Consider the following 25,231-nt stretch of genomic DNA (forward strand, 5'->3'; position numbering starts at 1 on the left):
AGAGGACTATAAGATGTCACTACATAGTAAATTTGGTAGCCCTAAGCCCAATGGTTATGGACAAGAAGATTTTTAAAGTTTGCACAAAATAGGCCTTATAAAAGCAAATTTTCAATTTTTTAACCCCCCGGGGCAGGTTCAAATTTGACCCCAGGGGCATAGTTTGAACAAACTTGGTAGAAAACTATAAGGTGTCACTACATAGCAAATTTGATAGCCCTAGGCCCAATGGTTATGGACAAGAAGATTTTTAAAATTTGCACAAAATAGGCCTTATATAGCAAATTTTCAATTTTTTTAACCCCCCGGGGCAAGGTCAAATTTGACCCCAGGGGCATAATTTGAACAAACTTGGTAGAGGACTATAAGATGTCACTACATACCAAATTTGGTAGCCCTACGCCATACGGTTATGGACAAGAAGATTTATAAAGTTTGCACAAAATAGGCCTTATATAAGCAAATTTTCAATTTTTTGACCCCCCGGAGCAGGGTCAAATTTGACCCCAGGGGCATAATTTGAACAAACTTGGTAGAGGACTATAAAATGTCACTACATACCAAGTTTGGTAGCCCTAGGCCCAATGGTTCTTGACAAGAAGATTTATAAAGTTTGCACAAAATATGCCTTATATAAGCAAATTTTCAATTTTTTGACCCCCAGGGGCAAAGTCAAATTTGACCCCAGGGGCATCATTTGAACAAATTTGAAAGAGAATCACAGAGGGAACATTCCTGAGAAATTTCATCAGAATTGGACCAGTAGTTTAGGAGAAGAAGATGTTTTAAGAAAAAGTTAACGCACGCACGCACGGACACGACGGACACAGGACCATGAAATAAGCCCCGCTGGCCTTTGGCCAGTGGAGCTTATAAACGAATGTGTATGTTTGTTGTTATAATACTTACTATCGTAATAGTTAAGTGAAAACATTGTCTGCGGAAGGATTTCATTGAAAAAGGGTCTGTTTCTTTCTATCAGCCATACCAATTGTATGTTACATTTATCCTATAACGTAGCATTCAAACTGTTTACGCCCGAGTTAATATCGAACAGTTCGACCTGTAATTCTCATCTATTTTTCGACGTTGGCGTATTTTTGTTTCAATGATGGTGTGGTAAACCTCCATATCTGTTTGCATGTCCATACCTTATACTACAAGTATTCACTTGAGACCTGGCACATATAATCGGGATTAACATACGAAGAATAAACCACGGCCCATAACTCCAGTTTATCGTATTTAAATCCCACTTGTGTACTTCGACTTCCATTATGTGTACTTCACTAACCGGTATATATTTTTTGAGAAAAAATGTTGGTTTATCGCCTCAGAATTCAAATAAGAGACATACAAACAAAATATTATAGTTATTTTCTTGTCTGTACTTTGGTGTAAAAAGTTAAAAACGCTGTTATATATTGATCAAAATTTAAAGTATTTATATCTGAAAAAAGTAAGAAGTAGAGTGATAGAAAATGATGAATAACTAAGGCATATGCGAGTGGAAAAAGTACAGAACAGTAAGTACCGGTATAGCTTGGAAGGGAAATACAATTAAGCCGGGACGGAGGACTGAAAAAAGCGAAGGAATGTCGGAAGGGAATAGTCAGAAATAGCGCGGAGACATAAACAGATAATGAAAGTAACACAGTGAACATAGAGACGAAGATTAAAAAGGAAGAACAAATAAGAATGGGCTTATGACTGAAAGTATGAAAGAGTTATTCATGAAGGAATGACATATTAAAGACAATAGAAGTGAGGATATATTACAGAACACATTAATTCCAACCATTTTTCAAAGTATAATTTACGAACCGTTTCCAAAAGAGTTATTGGAAGGTTCGCAAAGTGCGGATTTACGTTAATAATCGATGAGGTAAATCGCTTTCGTAAACTACCGGCATGTTTGAACATATAGGTTGCGCTGTTAAATTGCGTACATTCTTGCTGTTATAGGTTTGCACCAACATGTTTTGTACATCAGTCATTTATATATCGTACTGAATTAAGGATCGTTCCTAACAGACAGTGTTTAGTCATGGTGCTCAATCATCCGTACTTAAAGCGCAAATCCACATAAAACTCAACGCATCTTAAAAGAGCATCAGAAAATGTTGATCTTAACTGACATCTATTCCATTTATTTATAAGAAAGGCATTCAAATATCTTTTGTTCCGAAATTGCATGGTGCAAATCATCAATACATGTATATTTAGTATATTTGTGGCACGCGCTCTGTGTACCTACTTCATTTACTTTAGTGGCATCACCATTACATGCGTGTATAGAAATTATGATAAATAAATGAGCCGCGCTCTGTGAAAAAGGGTTTTTAATGCATGTGCGTAAAGTGTCAGTCCAGATTAGCCTATGCAGTCTTATCAGGGACGACGCTTTTATGCTATTTTTTGTTTCAAGAAATTTCTTTTTAGCAAAAATCAAGCTAAGGCGGAAAGTGTTGTCCCAGATTATTCAGTACGGACTGTGACGACCTTTACGCACATCCATTGAATCCCCTTTTCACAGAGCACGACTCGAATGTATTTATTAAATCGTTATTTTTTTTATCGAATCCATACGGTTAATTTTTACTTTGATCGGTTGGATGCCCTTTTTAAGGAAACTGCAGTGTTTACTTTTTTGTAGTATTTGGGCTTTGGGTGTTTAACGAAAGGAATATTTACAAACTTTTACTGTCTGAATTACTTTGTTGCAAGAAGAATATTTGCCAATTTTGTCAATGTTATTCGCGGTACTAATTAAACTTTCATGCAGTCGATATTTATCAGAACTTCTTCATGAAACGTCTTAACATGCAGCGTATTACAATAAACATGGTGTGTCAAAACAGTATTAGAACTTTGGTACAAGGGATTACGTGCTCACTGAATGTATGTTTCTATTCGCAAACACAACCATATGCCATAAGACATTCCACATGACGAAGAAATGCGCCAAAAATTGATGGACTTTGATGAATCTGAAGAGCTTTGTTGATTTCCGGAATTTAATAAATTGTAGATTAACAAAACTAATTGCTTTATAATTATTATTTCCAGATTCACATATCAAACTATTGGTTTTTCATATTTTGACCATTATAACACACGTGTTAAATCTGTATTTAAGTGTTTCCATTAAGTTGAACGCATCCACTTTCGAATTTATTTCCATACCGTTCATCTCACAAGTTTAACCTGCTGATACCTGAAACAAGGCTACTAAATCTTTCATCAACCACAAATTTGTGCTGTGGAATCGTTTTCTGGTAAATGTTTTGCTTATGTCAAAAAATATTTATATTAATAAGTTATTTTACGTTCCCTATTTTAAATACAATACACACAACTATTTTCGTTGCATGTCCTATAATACCAGAGCGTTTTTTGGCGCTTAATAACGTCTGTGTATCGTCGTTTCGAAATCATCATGAACCGATAAATAATTGTCAATGAGTTGAATAACCCAATCGATTAACCTCAATCACGTGAACAAACATTGATGTTTATAATAATGGATGTATTAACTTTAAAGATGTCGCCAGCTGGTGTTGATTTGTTGGCACCATCAAACACGTGACCACGGGTTACATACAATATTGCCTACATCCCTTCATATCACCTTACATAATGAACATGGAACGCAGAATGAAAAAGATAGTGCACAAATTTAAAGATAAAAGTATTTTGATTGCAAAAGTTGTGTTTGTTTGTTTGTCCCATTTTATTTTAACGGTATGACGTCGTAATTGTTGTTCGCATGATGGCGTCAAAAGTTCGATCCCTGGACTAGATTTGAATTTTGTCAGACTTCTTGTCTTATTTGTTGTTGTAAACCATTCTCGACGATATAGGCCTCTTTATCCCATTTATGACCGTGTGGTACTGTTTGCTCATAAATCCACGGATCCGTTCAAGGTGACAGTGCATTACCTCTCACCAGGCACGCGTTAGTCAGCCGACAGTTTCGCTTCCATACAGCTGATTGCGCCAGATGGTCACCGTAATAATCGTCTGGTGTAATACATGGGCAATAAAATGACGGGTCTCAATCTAAACAACATCCTCCTCAGTCGATGTAATGATTCGTTATTACCGCAATTACGCGAGTGTGTTTGGGTGTTGCTTTCGTGAGTGTCACTGTGTGTGCGTGTGCGCGCATAGAAAACCTGGTGTCGTGACCTGAATGCAGATGCTTATCAGATCTGAACTAAATGCATAGTTTCCTTATATAGACTTTAAATATGTATGCAAGGTCAATTTCAAATTTATAAGATATTGGGTTTGATAACAAAGCATAGGACCAAACATATTTCTTTGAAACTACAAATAGTTTATCTCCTTAGTTTTTTCCCTCGCAACCACCCTCAATATCTTTCCGGCTTGCCAAGAAATACTCAACCGTGCCAAAATTCCCACACAAATCAATAAGGATGTTTGCAAAGAGTTTCTATTTTCATTATTGTCCACAGTTTTGAAGCACAACGCCAACGCCACCTTTCATGCAGACGAGCAAACATATTAACATATTCGTCTGCGCGACGCACGTGCGAGATGCCTTCTGCTAAAAACACACACACAACTGCATTTGCCTCGGAAGGCGCATGCGCCAATCAACCGAAAATATTTTGCACGCACATGTATTTTGTTAATAATTAAAATGTACGTGCGAATGACATTCTCTCGTGACAAGGCAGCGTGAAAATTGTTTCGACATGTGGGGTTCATTTTAACAAAGCATGCAATTGTGAGGATTTCTTAATTATTTGCAATGTTGCTGTCGCACCCGGCTTTCGTTTTTTGCGATACATTGTTTCGCTCGGGATGTAAAATATGATAAAAAACATGTGTACATTTGCATTGTGCCAACATGCTCTGTTTGTGTAAGGGTCCATTTTAAACGGCAAGTAAACTTATAATTGCTCAATGCTATCAAGCTTCTATTATCATCGCAGCGATATATTACGATATGCAGTGTTGTCAAAAACATTTTACGTTGAGATAAACTCGTTCCTAGCCCCAATCAATTCCATATCGTCGTGGACGTAACTAACTCTGTTTCTGGCTCGTACGCAGTTCGAACTGAATATATATTATTTAAGATATGCACTGAGGCTTTTAAAGCAATTTAAGTCTTTAAAATGCTAAACGCTCTAAAGATTGTAAGTAGTGGAGGGGATATTCTAAACTTGTCGAATGCTCATACTGTCTGTATTGTCTGTGTATAAAATGATCTTCCATGGTCAGTGAAATTGGGGAAAAAAGCAAATTTGAAATAAACACATTATATGAAACTTCATGCATGAGCGCGAGTTTTTAGTAAATCGTTTAAAGGGGGTAATCTGAATTCACATAATCGCAGTACACAGCAAAAAGCACCGTGGTTTAACAAAGAGTGTCATGAATCGAAACGCGAATTCAAAAATGCACGAAATGTATTCAACCGTTTTAAATCAGACGAAAACAGAATTCATTTTTCACAACGGAGAACTATGTATAATAAAATTAGAATTAGAGCCAAAACTCATTATAAAATCAACCAAGGCAAAAAACTCGAAAATATTGCTAAATCCCAGCCTAGAAAATTCTGGAAAACAGTTAAACAAAGCTACACAAATAAAAAGAAAAACAATCTACAGATAACGGACCTTTTTGAACATTTCAATAATCTATTAGGGGAAACGCAACCCACAAATGAAAATTTTAAAAACGAAAATGCAGAAAATACGTCAATTAACGATGCAGATTTAGACTTCGAAATAACCTTAAATGAAATACATCAAGCAGTGTTTAAACGACAAAACAAGAAAGCTTGTGGACCAGATGAAATATCAACAGAACTTATAAAAAAACGCATTTGATATCATATCCCCGTACCTCTACACACTTTATAACAAACTGTTCAACAACGCCGAGTATCCAGAAAGCTGGGGACTAGGTTACATTGTACCTATATTTAAAGGGGGTGACCCGAATTCAGCTAAAAACTATAGAGGTAAAAAATTAAACAACATTCTTGCCAAGATATATTCGCAAATTATTTTCAACCGTCTTACAAAATGGACAGAAAAAACAAAACTATAATTAAAAATCAGTTTGGGTACCAAAAAGGAAAAAGCACCACTGACTGCATCTTCCTATTACAAGCTAAAATAGCAAAATTCATTCATAGTGGACATAAATTATATAGTACCTTTATCGATTATGAAAAATGCTACGATAAAATCAATTTTCCATTCTTATGGCAAAAACTTACTTCACAAAATATAAGCACGAAAATAATTAATGCTATTAAAGCGTTGTATTCCACGGTCAAATCTGTAGTGAAAAACAATAATGAGCTATCGGATATCCTATACTTACACCAAGGGGTAAAACAAGGCGACTGCGGCTCATCGCTACTGTTTATGATGTTCGTGAACGATATTTTAAGCAATATCAATTCGAATATCGACAATGTATTTTTCATCAATGAAATAAAGTTATTTCTAATACTTTATGCAGACGATCAAGTTTTATTTGCGACTTCACCCGCCGCGTTACAATCTATGCTAAAGGACATTGAGATTTACTGCAATACATGGAAATTAAAGATAAACACCTTAATAACAAAAATCATGATATTTGAAAGAAGCACCAGATATACGAATATAGATTTGTTCTTAAACAACGAAAAGCTCGAAGTTGTCGATTCCTTTAAATACTTAGGAGTTAATTTCTTTAAAAACGGAAACTGAAACAGAACTCAAACGAACATCTCAGAACACGCATCAAAAGCTATGCATAAATTATTTTCCGTGTTCAATCAATATGAATTTAAATTAAAAGAGAAACTCAAATTATATGATGTATTAATATCCCCAATACTCAATTATTCTGCTGAAGTTTGGGGTAATCATATGGCAAAAGACATAGAACTAATACATTCAAAAATTTTACGCAAATTATTGTGTGTAAAAAAATCAACCAGTCTTGGAGGATTATACGGAGAACTAGGTAGAATCCCGATGCATGAACACAGAATTTTTTTTCCCGATATTTGATAAAAATCTTAAATTTAAATGAAAACAGTATTCTAAAACAAATATCCTATTGAAAAACGACGCCGACAACGGAATCAATTATAACATAAACAATTGGGCATCACAAATAAAAGAAATGTTAGAACAATTAGGCTTATCAAATTTATGGATTAATCAAGAACGTATTACTATATCATTAGAGAGCATAAAAATTAGAATATTAGATCAATTTAAACAAAATTGGTTAAGTAACATTAATCAATCTGGCAGACTTAGCACATATTGTATGTTTAAAACCAAATTTGAATTTGAACCGTATTTGCACATAATCAAACAAAATAAATATAGAATAGCACTAAGTAAATTCAGGCTATCATCGCATAATCTAGAAATTGAACAAGGACGTTACTATAATATAGAGAGAGCAGAACGAAAATGCAAAATATGTTGTACAAATTTAATAGAAAGCGAATACCATTTCATGTTAACATGCCCATTATACTCACATATAAGAAGAAAATACTTCAAATCATTTTACTGCAGATGGCCAACATTAACCAAATTTAAAGCGCTCATGTCAACTACAAATAAATATGAACTACTTCAAATTGCAAAATATATTTACGATGCAAGTAGACTAAAAGAAGAACTTTTTTAGAAGCATTTAACTTTCGGACAAAAATAATTATCATTGCTTCAAACGTCAAGGAAAATTGAATTACTAATTGAATTAATTAATTGTCTGTATATATGTACATTATTCAACTTTTCTCATCGATAACACACATCATTTTATTTGTTGAGTGTGAATGTGAAATACTAGTTTTACTATGTTAATATATATATATATATATATATATATATATATATATATATATATATATATATATATATATATATATATATATATATATATATATATATATATATACATTATTCAACCTCTGTCATCGATAACATGTACTATTTTATACTATGTTGTATATGTGAAATATTGGTTTTACTATGTTGATAGTAAAAATAGTTTTCTCATTATGCCAAAAGCATGCACTATTGTGATATTGTAATATTTATATATTCTAAATAGTTTTCTCATTATACCAAAAAGCGATTTCGGTATATTATGTTTATGTTAACAAATAAATATTCAATGACCATCAAGCACTAACATTACATTCACGATCTTTGACCTGTAATACTAATATCTTTCTTCCTCTGTATTCTACTAACAATCACAGCAATCTTTACCTGAAGAATTATCATTTGCTTTATCAAATTGTAGGCTAGAAGCTTATTTGTAGCTAAATTACCGAAATAAATGTTGTTGTTGTTGTTGTTGTTGTATATGACATGTATTAACATATTTTACACTAGTGTTACTCTTGAATGAAACTGTGTATTGTGATCGATATATGTTCATAATGTAATATGCTTTAAGTTTAAAATTAACCAATAGCAGTTGCACACGCTTGTTTGTGACCTATCAAATTCTTATTTGTATTTGGACCAGATTGTTGATAAACACCATTTTAAAGCCATGTATATTTTAACACTAAGACACGAATACCGACAATCACAGTATGCATAAAGAATACACGGAAAATGTAAGCATTCAAACTTGAAATGCAAGAAATCCATAAGCTGTGATTTGATGGTTAACTACACTATAAGAGAGACATACGTATTTGAACACTTTTGTATATTTTCGTACTGTAAATAAAAATTGGAAGCAATAAACAGGTTTATTTAATCGCATAATCAGCATAACATGCTTTTGGCAAAATAAATCATGTGATAAATACATATACACAGTGAGATGAAGTTTGGTTAAACAGAGAATTATGGTATGCAATATTGATTATTATTAGTATTATTATACCACACATATAGGAAAGTAAAATCATAGCATACAAATAATGTAGGTAGATAAATAAATCAAAACAAAAAACAAACAGACAAAAACACACAAAATAAATAGGAAAATGTAGCAAAAAAAACACAATGTTTATGATGTGAAGGAATTTAGACATCTAGGAAGCAACAGAAGAATCAATGATATCTTTTCGTTTTAACTTTGCAAAATATATCAATTTCGATACTTTACGGATACGTTTAACAGACTTTGTTGACATAATTGTTTCAAAATATTTCAATGTGTTAAATGACAGCCTAATGTTGTACTTTAACCTTAACTCACTATAATTTGGACAAACACAAAGAAAATGAAATTCAGATTAAATCATATCAGATGTACACACTTTACACTTACGATCATTAATGTTAATATTATTAAATCTTCCTCTTTCTATTTCTAAATGATGTGAACACAATCGGAATCTACTCATCGCAATTCTATGCTTTTCATTATCTATACAATTCAAGTAGGTTTCAAAACAAAATTCTTTTTAAAAAAATGATATAGTATTTTAGCTTACTTTGAGACTGTATACATTCAAACCAAGTTTGAATGTAAACATCACGGACTCTTTGTTTTAGCATACAAATATAATCGATTTCGTGATACGGGTGCAACCATAAATTACTATAACCAAGATCATTAAGTGTAGTTTTAAGAGTATTTGTCCAGCACAGTTTTCTATCAATATTCATGCATGCATCTTCAGTAGTTAATGTATTAAAAACTCTATTTATCAAAGTATTCTGTGATCTCATGATTTTACACCAATAGTTAAGGGCTCGTTCTTTACAAATGATAGACAATGGGAAGCGACCGAGTTCACCTAGTACAGCAGCATTAGATGTTTGTTGACGAACCCCAAGTATTTGTTTACAGAATTTTAAATGCAATTTATCAACCTCGGGCATATCGTACATTAACCCCAGACTGCGCAGCCATACGTGATAATTGGTGCTACCATTGAGTCAAACAGTAACAATTTAGTTTAAATATCTAATTTGATTCTACCAAATATTGAAATAAGGTTATAATATGCTTTGAGAGCCTGCTCATTTAGTGATTCAACTGCCCGTTTAAGTGAGCCGCTATAAAAAAAAAGTAATACCTAGGTACGTAAAATTATCTACTATTTCAATTTTGTCGCCGTTGAGTTCCCATTCGTGAATATTTCTATATTTATACTTTTGAAAAATGCATACCTTAGTTTTCCCGACATTTACCTCGAGACCCCACTTCTTAGAATATTCATTTATACACTTTAATTGGTGTTGTAGACTATGGGGATCAGTTGAAAAAATGCAATGTCACCGGCAAACATTAATATAAAAATAGATAACATATCAACAGCATTAGTACATAGGTTTGTAGAACTCAAATGCTCACCAATATCATTGATAAACATAATAAACAAAAGAGGAGACAAAGGCTCACCTTGTTTGACTCCTTATGATACATCAAAGAATTCTGAGTATGACATTAAACTTGTACACTTTATACAAGATTTCACATTTGCATATATGGTTTTCAGCATATTAAGCATTTTACAGCTGATACCTGAGTTTACAAGTTTAATCCATAGGGCATCATGAATTACAGTATAACGCCACGTTCATAATTATACAATCGAAAACGGTGGTTTAGGAATGTGAAAGATCAGACATGTTTTAAAAAACGAAAAAAAATCAGAATGCGTTATTGTGAAGTAAAGTGTGCGCACTTAACGTTCTCTCATCATAGCGAATTACCTGTGTTGATTGTGCAACTTATGTAAATGGGAAGCTGTACCATTATTTCCTTTGAAAATACTTTTATTTAATTATGTTTATGGGATTTCTGCATTTAAAAGTGTGTATATTTACATTCAAATCGTCTGTACAGAACTATAATAAGAAGGCTTATCTCAAATTATCATGTTTTTCATAGCGCCTTTACCAACATATCAACATCATTCTGATTTGAAACAGAATAGCTTTATTCGCTGCATATATTTTTTATTCGTCACCTATAATTGTTTTATATGTATATTTCTTGATCTAATCAAGTTGTATGCATTTTTAAAAGAAGAAGGCATAGAATAAAGCGTCGTTACCACTTCGTGTGGCAGTGGAAAACCACGCATGCATCAAATTCAATAAAAGAGTATAATTTCGTTGGATGTGCCGCCTTTTTTATACGCTGTTGTTAGTTTTTCTTTTGTATAAAAGGAAACACAACACTTGAGCATGCGTTTGTGTCTACTTGTAATGAATCTTATGTTAGCTTTAAATACAAAATTTAAACACATATAAATACAATAACCATGCTTGACATCAAACTAAACACAACACACCTGGAAAACGTAGTTAGCTACGTATACAACTGTCGTCCCTGAAACCTTATTTAAACTCGAATATATCAAAGGTCGTAAGATCATTTAAGCGAAGACCTATTTCAGACTCTCCAGGCTGCAAAACGCATACCGGAACTCACAATTTTATACGCCGTCAGGAATTTTGAATCGATGCGAATAACCGGATAGTATCATCAGCAATAATGGACAACGAAACTTTTTCGTATGCACATTGGCGACGAATTTGCATACATGTATATTATTATCGATATAGTAAAAAACACAATTTGTCTTGAATGAATCACTCTACTTTCCAGCGCGAATGCATCTCAGTGCACGTGGGTCAGGCGGGTGTGCAGATCGGAAACGCCTGCTGGGAACTGTACTGCCTCGAGCACGGAATCCACCCAAACGGCCTGCTCGCCGGCGACAACCCGGTACGAGCCGACGATGAGTCGTACAACACATTCTTCAGCGAAACGAGCCAGGGGAAGCACGTGCCGCGGGCGGTGTACGTGGATCTCGAGCCCAGCGTTGTAGGTGAGTGGTGTTTTCAATCGTTGAAGATTCTGTCGCATGGTATTGATATGAGTCGCGATTTGTTAAAATGGGGCTTGATGCATGCGCTTAAAGTGTCGTCCCAGATAAGCGTGTGCAGTCCGCACATGCTAACCACGGACAACGCTTCCCGCTTGTATGGGCTTATTTGTTTAAAGGAAGTCTCTTCTAAACAAGAAAGAACGTTAAGGGACACTTTACGACCACCCATTAAACCCCATTTCCCCAAAGCTATGCTCATATGTACGTTCATTTGGGATGTTCAAGTGGAAAAATCATATGGATCTTTTAAATTATGTTACTTAAGATGAACCTTTAACTGCAGGGTTGTTGTTGACTTTATTTACATGAAACAACTTTTTAACAAGCATGTTTCAAACACGAATCACATGCTGCGTACTACGTACAGATCATCGGTCATACTGAGCCTTGTCATTTCATCTCGACGTTGCCAAACGAGTTACGAAAATATGAAGTTCAATTTTGTTTTTATTCTAATTGACGTTTTGCACAAATTGATTCATAACACTGACTGGTGTTCTTTGCCAGTATAATGAATGTTCACTCAGCAAGTGTAAATAAGCACCTCGTTAAAATGGGTTTAGTTTGTTTTCATTCATTTTCTTATAAATATCAGCTTGGCGCGTACGTTGCGTTATGTTTAGACTGTTAAAGCTAATATTTTCCTACGATATAAAATAGGTTTTTTACTAAAAAATATATATTGTTTGCTACGTCGTAGATAAATTTCAAACAAATATATGTGAATAAAATACTAAATTCAAGAACGTATTGTTGGTGTCATATTCTTAAAAGAAGCATTTACCTTGGTAGATGTACCAAGAAACTTGGTGTGGAACTCTTGTTTAACTACGCAGGCAACGAGTCCGTTATGCCATTTTTTTAGTATGTTCCGCTCTCAAAGGATTGACGTTTGTTTCCGCTTCTAACAACAGTACAGTCAATGTCGGTTGATATAACACGGGGTCATACTTTCCATGATGCATGTAACCGTGATATGTGTGTTATGTATTGGTGTAAAAAAAATATTGTTTACATGTTTTACTTGTTATAGACCTATTTGTGTATGTTAGTTTAAGAAGGCCACATTGTAAAAAAGTATTGATTCATCTGCATAATATGTATAATGCGTCATTGTCTTTATGTGTAACCTTCTGTTAATAAAGCTTTTATTACTATTATTATTATTATTATTATTATAATCAATAATATTTCATGTGTGTCTATCTATGTGTGTTATGTATGGGTGTAAGAAAATATTGTTTGAATATTTTTACTTATAGACCTATTTGTGTATGTTAGTTTAAGAAGGCCACATTGTAAAAAAGTATTGATTCGTTTGCATAATATGTATAATGTGTCATTGTCTTTATGTGTAACCTTCTGTAAGTAAAGCTTGTATTATTTTTATGTTTGTTGGATGCTTGCAGACGAGGTACGGACTGGCGAGTTCAAGCAACTGTTCCACCCCGATCAGCTGATCAGCGGGAAAGAGGACGCTGCCAACAACTATGCCAGGGGACACTATACCATCGGGCGGGAAATCGTCGACCACGTGCTTGATAAGATTCGCAAAATGGTAATAGCCGCCGGTCTGTGTTTGTTTATATGTCTTCGTCTCTACTTTTTGTGTGCTTTGGTCTTTATGTATGGTTAACGTTATTGCGTCTGAATTTATTTCAGTCCAATTGTTTATTCATTTGTCCGTCTGTATTTCTGTCCAACAATTAAAAAGAAGAAACAGTCTGTATATCTGTGTAACAGTCTAGCAGTGCATTCGTCTGTACGCCTGTCCAACAATGTATGTACAATATAGTTCTACAATATGTATGTACGTCTGTCCAACAGTTTCCCGGCCATCTGAACGTTTTTTTTATAAATTCAGCCGTCCATCTGTCGTTCTAAATTCTGTTCGCACAAATGTTACTCTGTCAAACAGATCATCAATCCATCTGTACGTTTGTATACTAGGCAATCCGTCCGTCTGTTCATCAGCCCGACACTCGCTTGCCGGCCTATATGTATGTGACTATTTTCATCCATACGTCTGTTCGTCTTTCCGACAGTTAATCCATATGTCTGTCTGACAGTTCATTCATCCGTGTGTGCGTCTGTTCAACGATGCATCCATCTCTAAGTCCAAGCTTTAATCCAGTTATCTACCCAAAAGTTCACACTCCCTCTGCATGTTTGTAAGACTGTTTATATATCTATGTGTACGCCTTCATAACAATCCATCTTTACGTCTGGACAACTGTCCAATTGTAATTATATTCGTCTAACGACTGTACGTGTGTCAAACAATACGTTTATCCGTCTATACCACTGTCCAAAATTGTATTCGTCCGTTCGTCCAACAGTTCACCTGGATAGTCTGATTTACAGCTATACAACAGTTCGTCTGTCGGTACATTTTTAAGGCAGTCGTATGTCCGTTCAAAAGCCTTCATCAATTCGTCTGAACGACTGCCTAACACTTAATCCATCCTTATGTACGACTGTTACAACATTTTGTGTACTTGTCTGCCTGCTCTTGAAATGATACAGGACTCTCACTCTGGTTACATTGTGCACAATAAGAAGTCAAGTTCGTCTATAATAAGATTCATCATCCCTTCCCCGCCGAGTGACGTAATTAACAATTGCAAAGTGATTGTCAAAAACCTGTAACACTTGGATGAAATAGTCAAGTCTCACGTATTTCCAGCATTGAAAACTCGTTTGTTTCGATGTGATTTGGCTAACGTTCAAAGCAGACATTTGTATAACAATTTAAAACTGTTTACGGTAGTTTTCGCATTCCTTTACAATTCCTTCTACAAATAACGGGTTTCATCGAATCAGTCATTTTGCAAGTTCATGTGCATTAGTGTTAATATCTGTTTATACGATATTAATTGTATATTTAACATTATATTCATTTTTCCGATGTAAAGGGCAATTTCCTGTTCATTGTCAGAACGAAATGCTGAGTTTTCTCAACTTGTTATTTGTATTGAGCTATTTGCTGTTGATACCTATACAATTGTAAATTGATTAATTAATAATAACAAAAGGTATTAAGACTGCGCTGGGGTACAGTTTTAGATTGGGAATGATGTTATTTCGCCAATACAATCACTTTAAAGGGAGGCGATGCACAAATCCAATATATCTATATATTTCAAATGTTGATATAACGCGTCATCGCACAGAAATTATACCTTAAAATACTGTATTCGGCATGTATCGTCAGGCGGACCACTGCGCGGGCCTGCAGGGATTTCTCGTATTCCACAGCTTCGGCGGCGGAACCGGAAGTGGCTTCTCGTCACTCCTCATGGAACGCCTCTCTGTCGACTACGGAAAGAAATCGAAACTGGAGTTCGCCGTGTATCCTGCACCGTCGGTGAGAATCGACGAATAGTCTCTGGTTTTCTTCTTGCAATGGTTACCTGGGAAACATGTTAGTGTTTGTCATGTGAAAATGCAAAATAGGCCAAACTCGAATGTAGCTCGACACGGACATATAAATCTTTCAGGGCTGGGCTAATATTTAAAATTAAATATACATAACTACATTAAAATAATCCGTTGCACGGAAATGAACTTAAATAAAAACGAAGTATAAAGCACTTACAAACAAATGCGTTTTGAAACTAAATTAAAATTGTGAATGTAGTACACCGGCCAGATTGTTTTGAAATCTTGATAATATGGGAACAATCCTCTTCTTGCATTATCACTTTGTATTCAAAATGTCAAACATGCATAAATTCATTAATTTTGAAGCATGTATTTAAATTGTTGGTGTATTTTAAACATAAACCTATTTTGTGATAAGTGATAGTATTCACTTTCGCACTATACATTTTGTTCAACGTGCAAGTATATTTCGAATGAATACAAACAATAACACAAATTGAACTAATATACTAGTACGCAGCTTTCAGAAGTCGTTTTTATCGAATCTCCATGTACAATGCTGGTTTAATGGAAAGACAATTGTTAATCGTTTTGAGCAAACTCTTTGCAGCGGTTAATTAACCTGAATTTCCACAGAATGTTTGTAATATGTCTAATAATGAGAATGGCTGCAAATATTTACTATTTTTTCATTTTATTTGGCGTTCACGGTCAAAAATGAACAAGTATTTACATGTACAATAAATAAAAAATATTATTTAATCGCGTAGTTTGTAATGGAGACTAGAAATTTATAAGAGCAATGCTCGTTTAAAACGAGTTGAACAACTGCGCGTAGGTTGAGTTAAGCGTCGTTTTAGACGACTGCCGTTCGTCACGCATGCGCAATCTTCTCCAACAGATCTCCACGGCGGTGGTCGAGCCGTACAACTCCATCCTGACCACACACACAACGCTGGACCACTCTGACTGCGCGTTCATGGTCGACAACGAGGCCATCTACGACATTTGCCGCCGTAACCTGGACATAGAGAGTCCCTCGTACCGCAACCTTAACCGCTTGATCGGGCAGATCGTCTCCTCCATCACCGCCTCCCTCCGTTTTGACGGCGCCCTGAATGTGGACCTGACGGAGTTCCAAACGAACCTTGTGCCGTACCCGAGAATACACTTCCCTCTTGTGACGTACGCTCCAATTTGCTCAGGTACGGTTCAGCGTTGCGTTTTTGTTAAGTTCTTATTGATTACTTATATTGAACTTCGCACATTAATTTATTTGATCAATATAACCGATCTAAGCCCGTATAATGCGAAATAGTTATCAGTCAGGAATTCCCAAACTCAGACTTCGGCTTCGGCCCATGTACATTTTTTTTCTGCTTAACTGGTCATTATTATTTAATCGGGCCTGAGTGGCGTATTCTTTTTCTTAAGACCCAGTCTCACTATGATGCCGGTGGAGCCCCGGTGCGTGATCCGGGATCTACCGGGATGAACCGGGGCTCTATCGGGATGAGCCGGTCCTCCACTGGGGACGACATGGATGAACCTGGGACGATCGGGGTCAACCGGGGCTCCACCAGGAAAGTATTAAAATGTTTAATATTTCCGGGATGAACCGGGAGTCACCTGAAAGGACCGGCAACGACCGGCGCGGCACCGGGAACAACCGGGACGGCACGGAAAAAAAACGGGACGGCACCGTAGCTCCATCGGGGCCCATACAGACCCCGGCAGAGCTACGGCACTGCCTCGGTTGTCGCCGGTGGAGCCCCGGATGCCGGCAGAGTCCCGGTATAGCAACAGTACATCAGTAAACCGGCGCTCTGCCGGGACGCCACCGGCATTCACCGGGGCTTCGCTTGGGCATTACCGGCGACGACCGGGGTTAAACCGGGGCGTTGCCGTAGCTCTGCCGGGGTCTGATGCCGGTATATCCCCTGTGAGTGCCGGCGGAGTTACGGTATAAAGGGGCTTTGTCGGGACGCTGCCCGCTTTCACCGGGGCTCCACCTGGGCATTACCGGCGACAACCGTGGCTTTGCCGGGGCTTCACCGGGATAAACCGTATCTAGTCCGGGGTTGACCGGGACTCTGCCGGGTAGTTGACCGGCTTCAACCGGGGCGGCACCGGGAAATAGTGTAACTGCGTTAAAAAAATAATATACGAATCATCCCGGTTCTCGCCGGTCGACCGGCGTTAGCAAACCGGGATGAATCGGGACTCTACCGGCAATAGTGACACTTGGTTGTTAATGATATTACATAATACAATAACTCGAAGAAAGATAATTATGAACCAAGCCACAGGTGGTTAGCGCGTGGCTATGATTAATTAATGAAAACATCATTTTGAATTATAAATAATTATAAATAATCATATTACAACGAAAAATAAAACTTTTTTGAAAAAAAAAATCAGTATAGGTCTCATACACTGCGACCAATGAATTCTTATTTCATATAAGGCGTTCAATCTAAGTACAAATGTCTTGTTGAAGGAGGCGTTTATTGCGTGAGTCTCTAAAAACAAACTTACAATTTGTTAAAGGGACACATTCCATAAAACCACAATAAGTAAATGCCCGGGGGGGGGGGGGGTAACTTCCTATATACGGGTATATAGGGGTGTGCCGATTTTATGGGGTGTGTTTTTCGACTGAAATTATAGATATGGGTACGGTTTGAGCATCTAAGTATAGATATGGGTATTGAAATCGGAAATTTGCTTGTATATAAATGCAAATAGATTTGAAAGTATCAGTATCAAAATGGGTATGATAAATGTCATTCTTGTATATAAATTGGTATCAAACAGTAAATTTCAGTAACGGGAAAGATGCAAAAACTTGACTGTGTCCACTTTATCAAATTATAGTATTTAAATGGGTCCAGTTTATCAAAATTCTTGTATTGAAATGGGTCCACTTTCTCAATGGTATCGTATACAAATGGGTATGCTTTAAGAAAATCTTGTATCAAAATGAGTCTACTTTCTCAGATATCCGGTGTAAAAATGGGTCACATTTCGGAATTCTCAGCGGGACACCCCTACCCTAAAATTTGGGAAGTTAACCCCCCCCCCCCCCCCTCCCCCCGGGAGTAAATGCCTGTGTGCTTAATTCACGAACTCGGAATGACATTCATTCATTTAGAACCAAACATGTATTCACGAGAGCAAATCTTGTTGCGTAAACGGCAGTCATGTACATGTATACCCAGTAATGTAAAGCGCTACCATTTGTCGCAGCGGAGAAAGCATTTCACGAGCAGATGAGCGTCCAGGAAGTGACGAACGCGTGCTTCGAGCCGGCCAACCAGATGGTAAAGTGCGACCCGCGGCGGGGCAAGTACATGGCGTGCTGTATGCTCTACCGGGGTGACGTGGTTCCCAAAGACGTCAACACCGCCATCGCAAATATCAAGACGAAGCGCAACATCCAGTTTGTAGACTGGTGCCCTACTGGGTTCAAAGTTGGAATCAACTATCAGCCGCCTACTAGCGTACCAGGTAACCAGTCTAGAAATGAATGCGTTGCTGATGTTGGTTATAAAAACGTTTGTCGGTGTTTGTTACATGGTTTTATTTAATTGCCGAGAATCTAACGTCACAAAAAGAATGTGTCTGTAATCTACTTGAAAACATAGCATTTTATATTGTTCAACAGGCACAATCAACATTTCGGTCAGTGTTTAGGCTGTCAAATATTTTATCAAAACATTCCCAGATATATTAGCATATTATGTTCAAAGGAGACACTCAGACATTCGATATTCATATACTTTTAATCAGATAGATGTGAAATATTAGGGTCACTTTTGTGTAAATATTGAGCTTGATACATTGTTATCTATTCTATTACAAGCGACCTAGTATGTTTAATTTAATTAAACTCCTAAATAGTAATAAGAAAACGACACTTAGAAAGTTAGTAATCTATTGTATAACGTGTTTTCAAAAAAGAGAAAACAATTTGTTTATTATCACATGATTTGTTAAGAAGTACTATAGCTTATACAAACAATTGAGTGTACTATGCTCGTTACATGTTGTCATTAACCATGTATGTAACATGTAACTTTGTTGTTGTTGTTGTTGTATTCCATGTCACATTATAACTTGTAATTAGAGCACTCTCACTCTCCAGTGATAAGTGAATTATTAATTGATGTATGTAATTTGAACATTTTTAATATTTATATCCAGCACGCATGTCTGTAAAATTTTCATGTATTTGAATATGACGATAAGCTTGTTATGCTTAAGTCAAAATAAATACATTGTATTCTGTTCTGTTCTGTTCTGTTATTGTTATCAATACTAAAGTGACCTCAAACTTTCTGTCATAACGCGAATAATCATGTGACGCAACCGCATGTGACAGTTCAATTAGTTGAGTTATGTATAAGGACTATTCACATAACTGTACTACTACATGTTACGGTATACTTGTCTCGCCAGGCGGTGACCTTGCCAAGGTGCAGCGTGCCGTCTGCATGTTGAGCAACACGACCGCCATCGCCGAGGCGTGGTCCCGTCTGGATCACAAGTTCGATCTGATGTACGCCAAGAGAGCCTTCGTGCACTGGTACGTCGGAGAAGGTACGTCATCACACAGCGTTCCCCATTAGCATTGCTTTGTTTAGAAATACTAGTAAGTCAAACGAACACTGTAGCCTACGGCGAGTCTTTACTTGATTTTGATGCATAGCCACTGCTCCTCGCAATTTTTTTCTTACTTAAAAGTACTGGTTTTATACTGGAAAATGGCTCGCAAGTTTCCCAGTAAGTCATGGGCTTTCGACATAAACGATCTTCATGTTCCTGACCAAATGTAACTGAACACGCGTGAAGTGTGAATTCAAAGGCTGAGACCCATGACTTCATTTGTTACTCAGAATACAGCAGTTTTATCTTTTATCTTTAAACGACCAACTAAACAACAAACTATAATAAAAAGGTTTGTCTCACAATTGGGCACACTAAGAAGATTGAACTAATCTATGTTTTCATTAAATGAAAATCGATTATTATTTATTTCTGCAGTTAAGTTTCATATGTGATTTGCTTAATGTTTATGAGAGAAGCAATATAAGTTTAGCCGTTAATGGGACCTTTTCACTGATTTCGGCATGTATTGAAGTTTGTCATTAAATGCTTTACATTGATAAATGTAAAATTTGGATCTGAAAAGCTCTAGCAAAAAAATAAAGAAAGAAAAAAAAGGAGGACTTCCGGTGTAAACAGTAAGAACAACATGTAAAGCTTAGCCTTAAATAATGTATGCAATCAGTGTGATAAGTGTGACTTGGAATATGGAAAGTGTAAAATTTGTGTAAATATAAAGGACTTAAAAACCTAAAAGAAGTACGTAAGAAATTATGTGTAATAAATAAAAAAAATTGATAGACAGTATTGTTCAAAGCTAAATACACTGGGTGGGGTATCTTTTGCCCAAAGAATACTATTTTTGAGCCGGTTAGTGCAGGTTCAGCAAGTACCGCTCATCTACTCATCCGTCACGCTCTACGTGACAGAAAATCGTCACGCTTGAATTATTAGATTATAACTGCGAACTAAACAGTGCAACTTAATGTGTATGAGCTCCGGCATTTGCCGTTATTTATAATTATAAACCTCAATTGACGCTCAATTCTGTAAAAATGAATACCGGTAAGCGGACACTTTCGTCTACGGCGAGCGAAACTTCTACTAATACAAGCTTACTGGAAACATCTGTTTTCGAAAAAAGCGAAACATCAACTAAAGGTGGCGGTCAAGGCAAAACTTCAAAGAAAAATTCAAAACCTGACTCCAAAAAACAAAAAACCATGAGTACATTCGTCACCAGTAAGCAACATGATACAGTCGATATAACAATCGAAAAACGATTGGACGAAATTAGCAGCAAACTTTCCCGCGTACTTACAAAGGACGACTCAACCTTTATTAAAGACATGTTAAAAGAAACTGTCGAACAGTTGAAAGAGAAGTTGTTGGGTAATGTTCTACATCGAATAGAAATTATAGAAAGCGACTTGTTTGAACAAAAACGTGAAATTACACTGCTAAAAAATGAAAACGTCGCAAAAACCAAAATAATTGAGGAGCTTAAACAGCAAAACGCGCTTTTAGAACAAAAGAAGACCAGTGATGCAGTAAACTTCGATGAATTTGCCAACAACACCGAGCAATATAGTCGACGTAACAACCTGAGAATTGCCGGTGTGCCGGAAGACCAGGACCATCAATCCTCGGTTTGGGTGACTGATAAAGTCGCTGCTCTGGTCAATTCTCATCTGGGTATCTCCATCCAACCCACTGACATAGATATAGCCCATAGGTTGGGAAAATTCAAACCAGGTTCAAACCGACCAGTTATTGTTAGATTTATAAGACGTCAAACAAAGATAGACATTCTGCGTAAAGCTAAATTATTTAAAGGGTCAAGCATCTTTGCGAATGAAGACCTCACCAAACTAAACGCAGAGGTGCTGGCATCCGTCCGACTAAAGCAACCGAACGCCGTCGAAAGAGCTTGGTCATTCGAGGGGAAAATATTTGCGGTTTTTAAAGGCAACGAACATGCTACGCAGATTAAATACCCCGAATTCAAAAGTTGGTTGGACAAGCCATGGCCCAAAAAGTCCTATTCTGAGACGGTAGGAAACCCTGCTCGTGCAAGAACCAGAGTGGCATCAAACAAGTGAACATATTTTGTAAAAACAGTATACAGTGTATATAAGAACATTTATTTCAATTACACGGCTGTACAAACTGCGCTAGTATTTTGTGTTAATGGCCATTTGTCTCTCAGCTTTCATAGCTTAAATCTTCCTTAATTAATATCTATTATAGCAATATTAATATATTCTAGACACCATTAATTAAAAAATAGAATAGTATGATATAAATGAAACACCACCTCTTCATATCAATATTCGTAAATTTTCCGGCTATGCTCATGGATTTGGAAGGTTTTCTTCTATCACGGTTACGTCCCTTTGATCAAATGCATCATTAATTCTCTACGTAAATACGACTGCATGTAGTATATCAATAATTTAATATAGCGTTTTATGTAAAATGGTTTCTCCTATACAGAGGTTTGCTTTTGAACTATGATGTTGCCTATCCTTTTCATGTTTGTTATGTTTTGGCTTTGACCCTTTCAAGCTGGCTCACTAGAAATATTATTTTTTCAATGTGAAAATGTACACAAGTCTTACGATATGATTTTCATGACAGTGTGCTCAAGTTTGTGTTTTTGTAAATAGCATGTAATACAACTCTAGTGCTTATTTAAATTCTCTTGTTTTCCCATACAGTACATTTTACTATAATATAGCTGCTAACCTTCTGTTTTTGTGTATACTTGTGTTTGCTGATGTTCATTAATATGCACATGAACTATTCATTTATGTTTGCCACTTTAATGCAAAAATAAATACTCTTTTTTCAATTCAGTAATTATTACTATAACCTAGTTGCTAACCTTCTGCTTTTGTATATTCTTGTGTATGCTAGTTATCATAAAATGTTTAGTTTATGTCTGCAATTTAACAACTAAAATAACAAATTTTATGAAACTAATGTCATAATTTAACAAATAATTTTTTTTTTTCAGATAAAAATGACCCTTCTTACAAATGTTGTATGTGTCTTCTAAAACAAATAGTACTCCTTTGTGCACATTTAAACCAACATGCACTTACTTTATATGCAGGAGAGTAGCAATAATATATATTGATGCACCAATATATGCATGCGTTTAAATTAAGTTTTAAATATATATGCATATAATATAATGGTTTTGTCTCCGTCCGTCCGTCCGTCACTTTTTTCTGGATCCTGCTATAACTTTAAAAGTTCTGAATATTTTTTCATGAAACTTGGAACATGGATAGATGGCAATATGGACATTATGCACTTTATTTCATTTTGTTCCTACGTCAAAAATGATGGTTGCTATGGTAACAAATAGACTAGAAATAGTGCGATAACTTTAAAAAGTTCCTTTTTTTTAATCATGAAACTTGGAACATGGATAGATGGCAATATGGACAGTATGCACATCACTTCATTGTGTTCCTATGTCAAAAATTGTGGTTGCTATGGAAACAAAAAAAAATCTGAAAATGGTGAAATTTCTGACAATGGTGGAGCCGGTAGGAGACTTTCATTGACTTTTATTGCTTGGCAAAAGTCTTGTTCTACAGGTACCTGTTTTATATACATGGTAGCGGTATGATTTTATATTGATAAATCACTGTATGTATGTAACATGAACATGATTGGGAATCTTTAATAACAATAATAGTCTTTATACATGTTCTAACAAATAAACAAAACTATTTATTGCTGTTTTTAATTGAATACATGGTCATTCAGTGTTACACATTGCTAAATAATGTATCCACTAAGATACCTTCATTACATGATTTTTCTTTCTAATCTGTGAATGTTAAACAAGCTATAAATACATTTAAATAAAATATATTGTTGAAGATATTACAAGTGCTGAACTTAGGATTATCTGTTTGTCTTCATTAACATTCTTAAGCTGTAATGTTTTTTTTTATGAAGGTGTAAACAGTGGAGGACTAAAATCATCCTTTTATTTTTCACTTAACACTTTATAAGTAACAATTCTTCAATAATATATTAACTCTTACTTCATTTTCGCTTTCATATGAAGTTTTTTTTAAGTGTTGAGTGAAATTTGGATGTAAAAGACAACTACACTGTCTGATTCAATATCACTGTCTTTGTAAGTATTCTCTTCCTCATATAGATCAGTTACAATATTATTAAAAAAATATGCTTGTCAAATATATACCTCCCCTACATGCCGATTAAAATAAACTGATACTACAAATAAACAAGGATTGAAGGTGATTATTTAAGTATATTTTTTCCATGTTTAATCTGAAAATATCTGGAAAAAAATCTTATTTGTTACCGCTTCTGATTGACATCTCTTGTTGCCTGCTTACTTTTAAGTAATTTTTTTAAAAAGTATATTTTTTCCATGTTTAATCTGAAAATATCTGGAAAAAAATCTTATTTGTTACCGCTTCAGATTGACATCTCTTGTTGCCTGCTTACTTGTACATAACTTAAACCATTGATATCGCTTGTTACCTACTTAGTTGTACACTACTTAAACCTTTGACATCTCTTGTTGCCTACTTAATTGTACATAACTTAAACCATTGACATCTCTTGTTGCCTACCTTATTGTACATAACTTAAACCAACAGTCGCATAACCACTGTTATCGATTTTTGTGTAATGCTTCTATTATATGTATAATTTGTAAATAGTCAATTGTAAATGGCAATTATACGTTAATTTTTTTGATCTTATGATCACATGAAATTAACAATAATCTTCCATACGAACTCTAAAAGTGTTTCATTACGTGTGTTTTTTGTTATATATAGAAACAAAATTATTTATTTCGTATTAACTTGATATTGGTTCATTTCTGCATTTAACAAATGCGTACAATGAAATAGCATAATATTAATACATTTTTGTTATTTTAAAAATAAATCGACTTAATAAATTTAAATAACATTATATTAATTGATATCTGCACTTAAAAATATTACAAAAATACTTTATTTCAACATAACTGTTCGAAAAATAATGAAAAAATTTACTATCCACTGATTGCATATGTTCTTTTATTCTTTTTATCTTTGTAATGTTTAGCCAAGCTACCATTACATTCATTGTCATTTTCACATTTGTGTTTTTCTCTGTCTATTATGTTTGTTTTTTAGTTTGGACCAGTGGTCCATTGTGTTTTCTTCTCACTTCTGTGATTATTTCTTTTCACTTCTTCATACCTATGGAATATTCACCTTTCTGTATCCCTATTTTTTGTTTCCTATTTTTGTTTGTATGTATGGACGTCCTATGTCTTATAAGAGAAACAAACTTGACATGTTTTAAGATAGA

At 35.3% G+C, this 25,231-nt stretch overlaps 1 protein-coding gene across 1 annotated transcript in view; it reads left to right on the plus strand.

Annotated features, from left to right (window-relative positions):
• The window catches only part of LOC127857721 (tubulin alpha-8 chain-like), a 43,987-nt gene that overhangs the window by 12,974 nt on the left and 5,782 nt on the right, over positions 1 to 25,231 (plus strand). Inside the window, exons 2-7 of the mRNA XM_052394382.1 lie at positions 11,596 to 11,818; positions 13,288 to 13,436; positions 15,093 to 15,245; positions 16,164 to 16,467; positions 18,512 to 18,772; positions 19,724 to 19,864. Of these exons, the coding sequence (XP_052250342.1) occupies positions 11,596 to 11,818; positions 13,288 to 13,436; positions 15,093 to 15,245; positions 16,164 to 16,467; positions 18,512 to 18,772; positions 19,724 to 19,864 (1,231 nt within the window). The remainder of the gene's footprint in view (positions 1 to 11,595; positions 11,819 to 13,287; positions 13,437 to 15,092; positions 15,246 to 16,163; positions 16,468 to 18,511; positions 18,773 to 19,723; positions 19,865 to 25,231) is intronic.

The sequence above is a fragment of the Dreissena polymorpha genome, chromosome 1 (assembly GCF_020536995.1).
Source record: "Dreissena polymorpha isolate Duluth1 chromosome 1, UMN_Dpol_1.0, whole genome shotgun sequence".
NCBI classification, from domain to species: Eukaryota; Metazoa; Mollusca; class Bivalvia; order Myida; family Dreissenidae; genus Dreissena; species Dreissena polymorpha.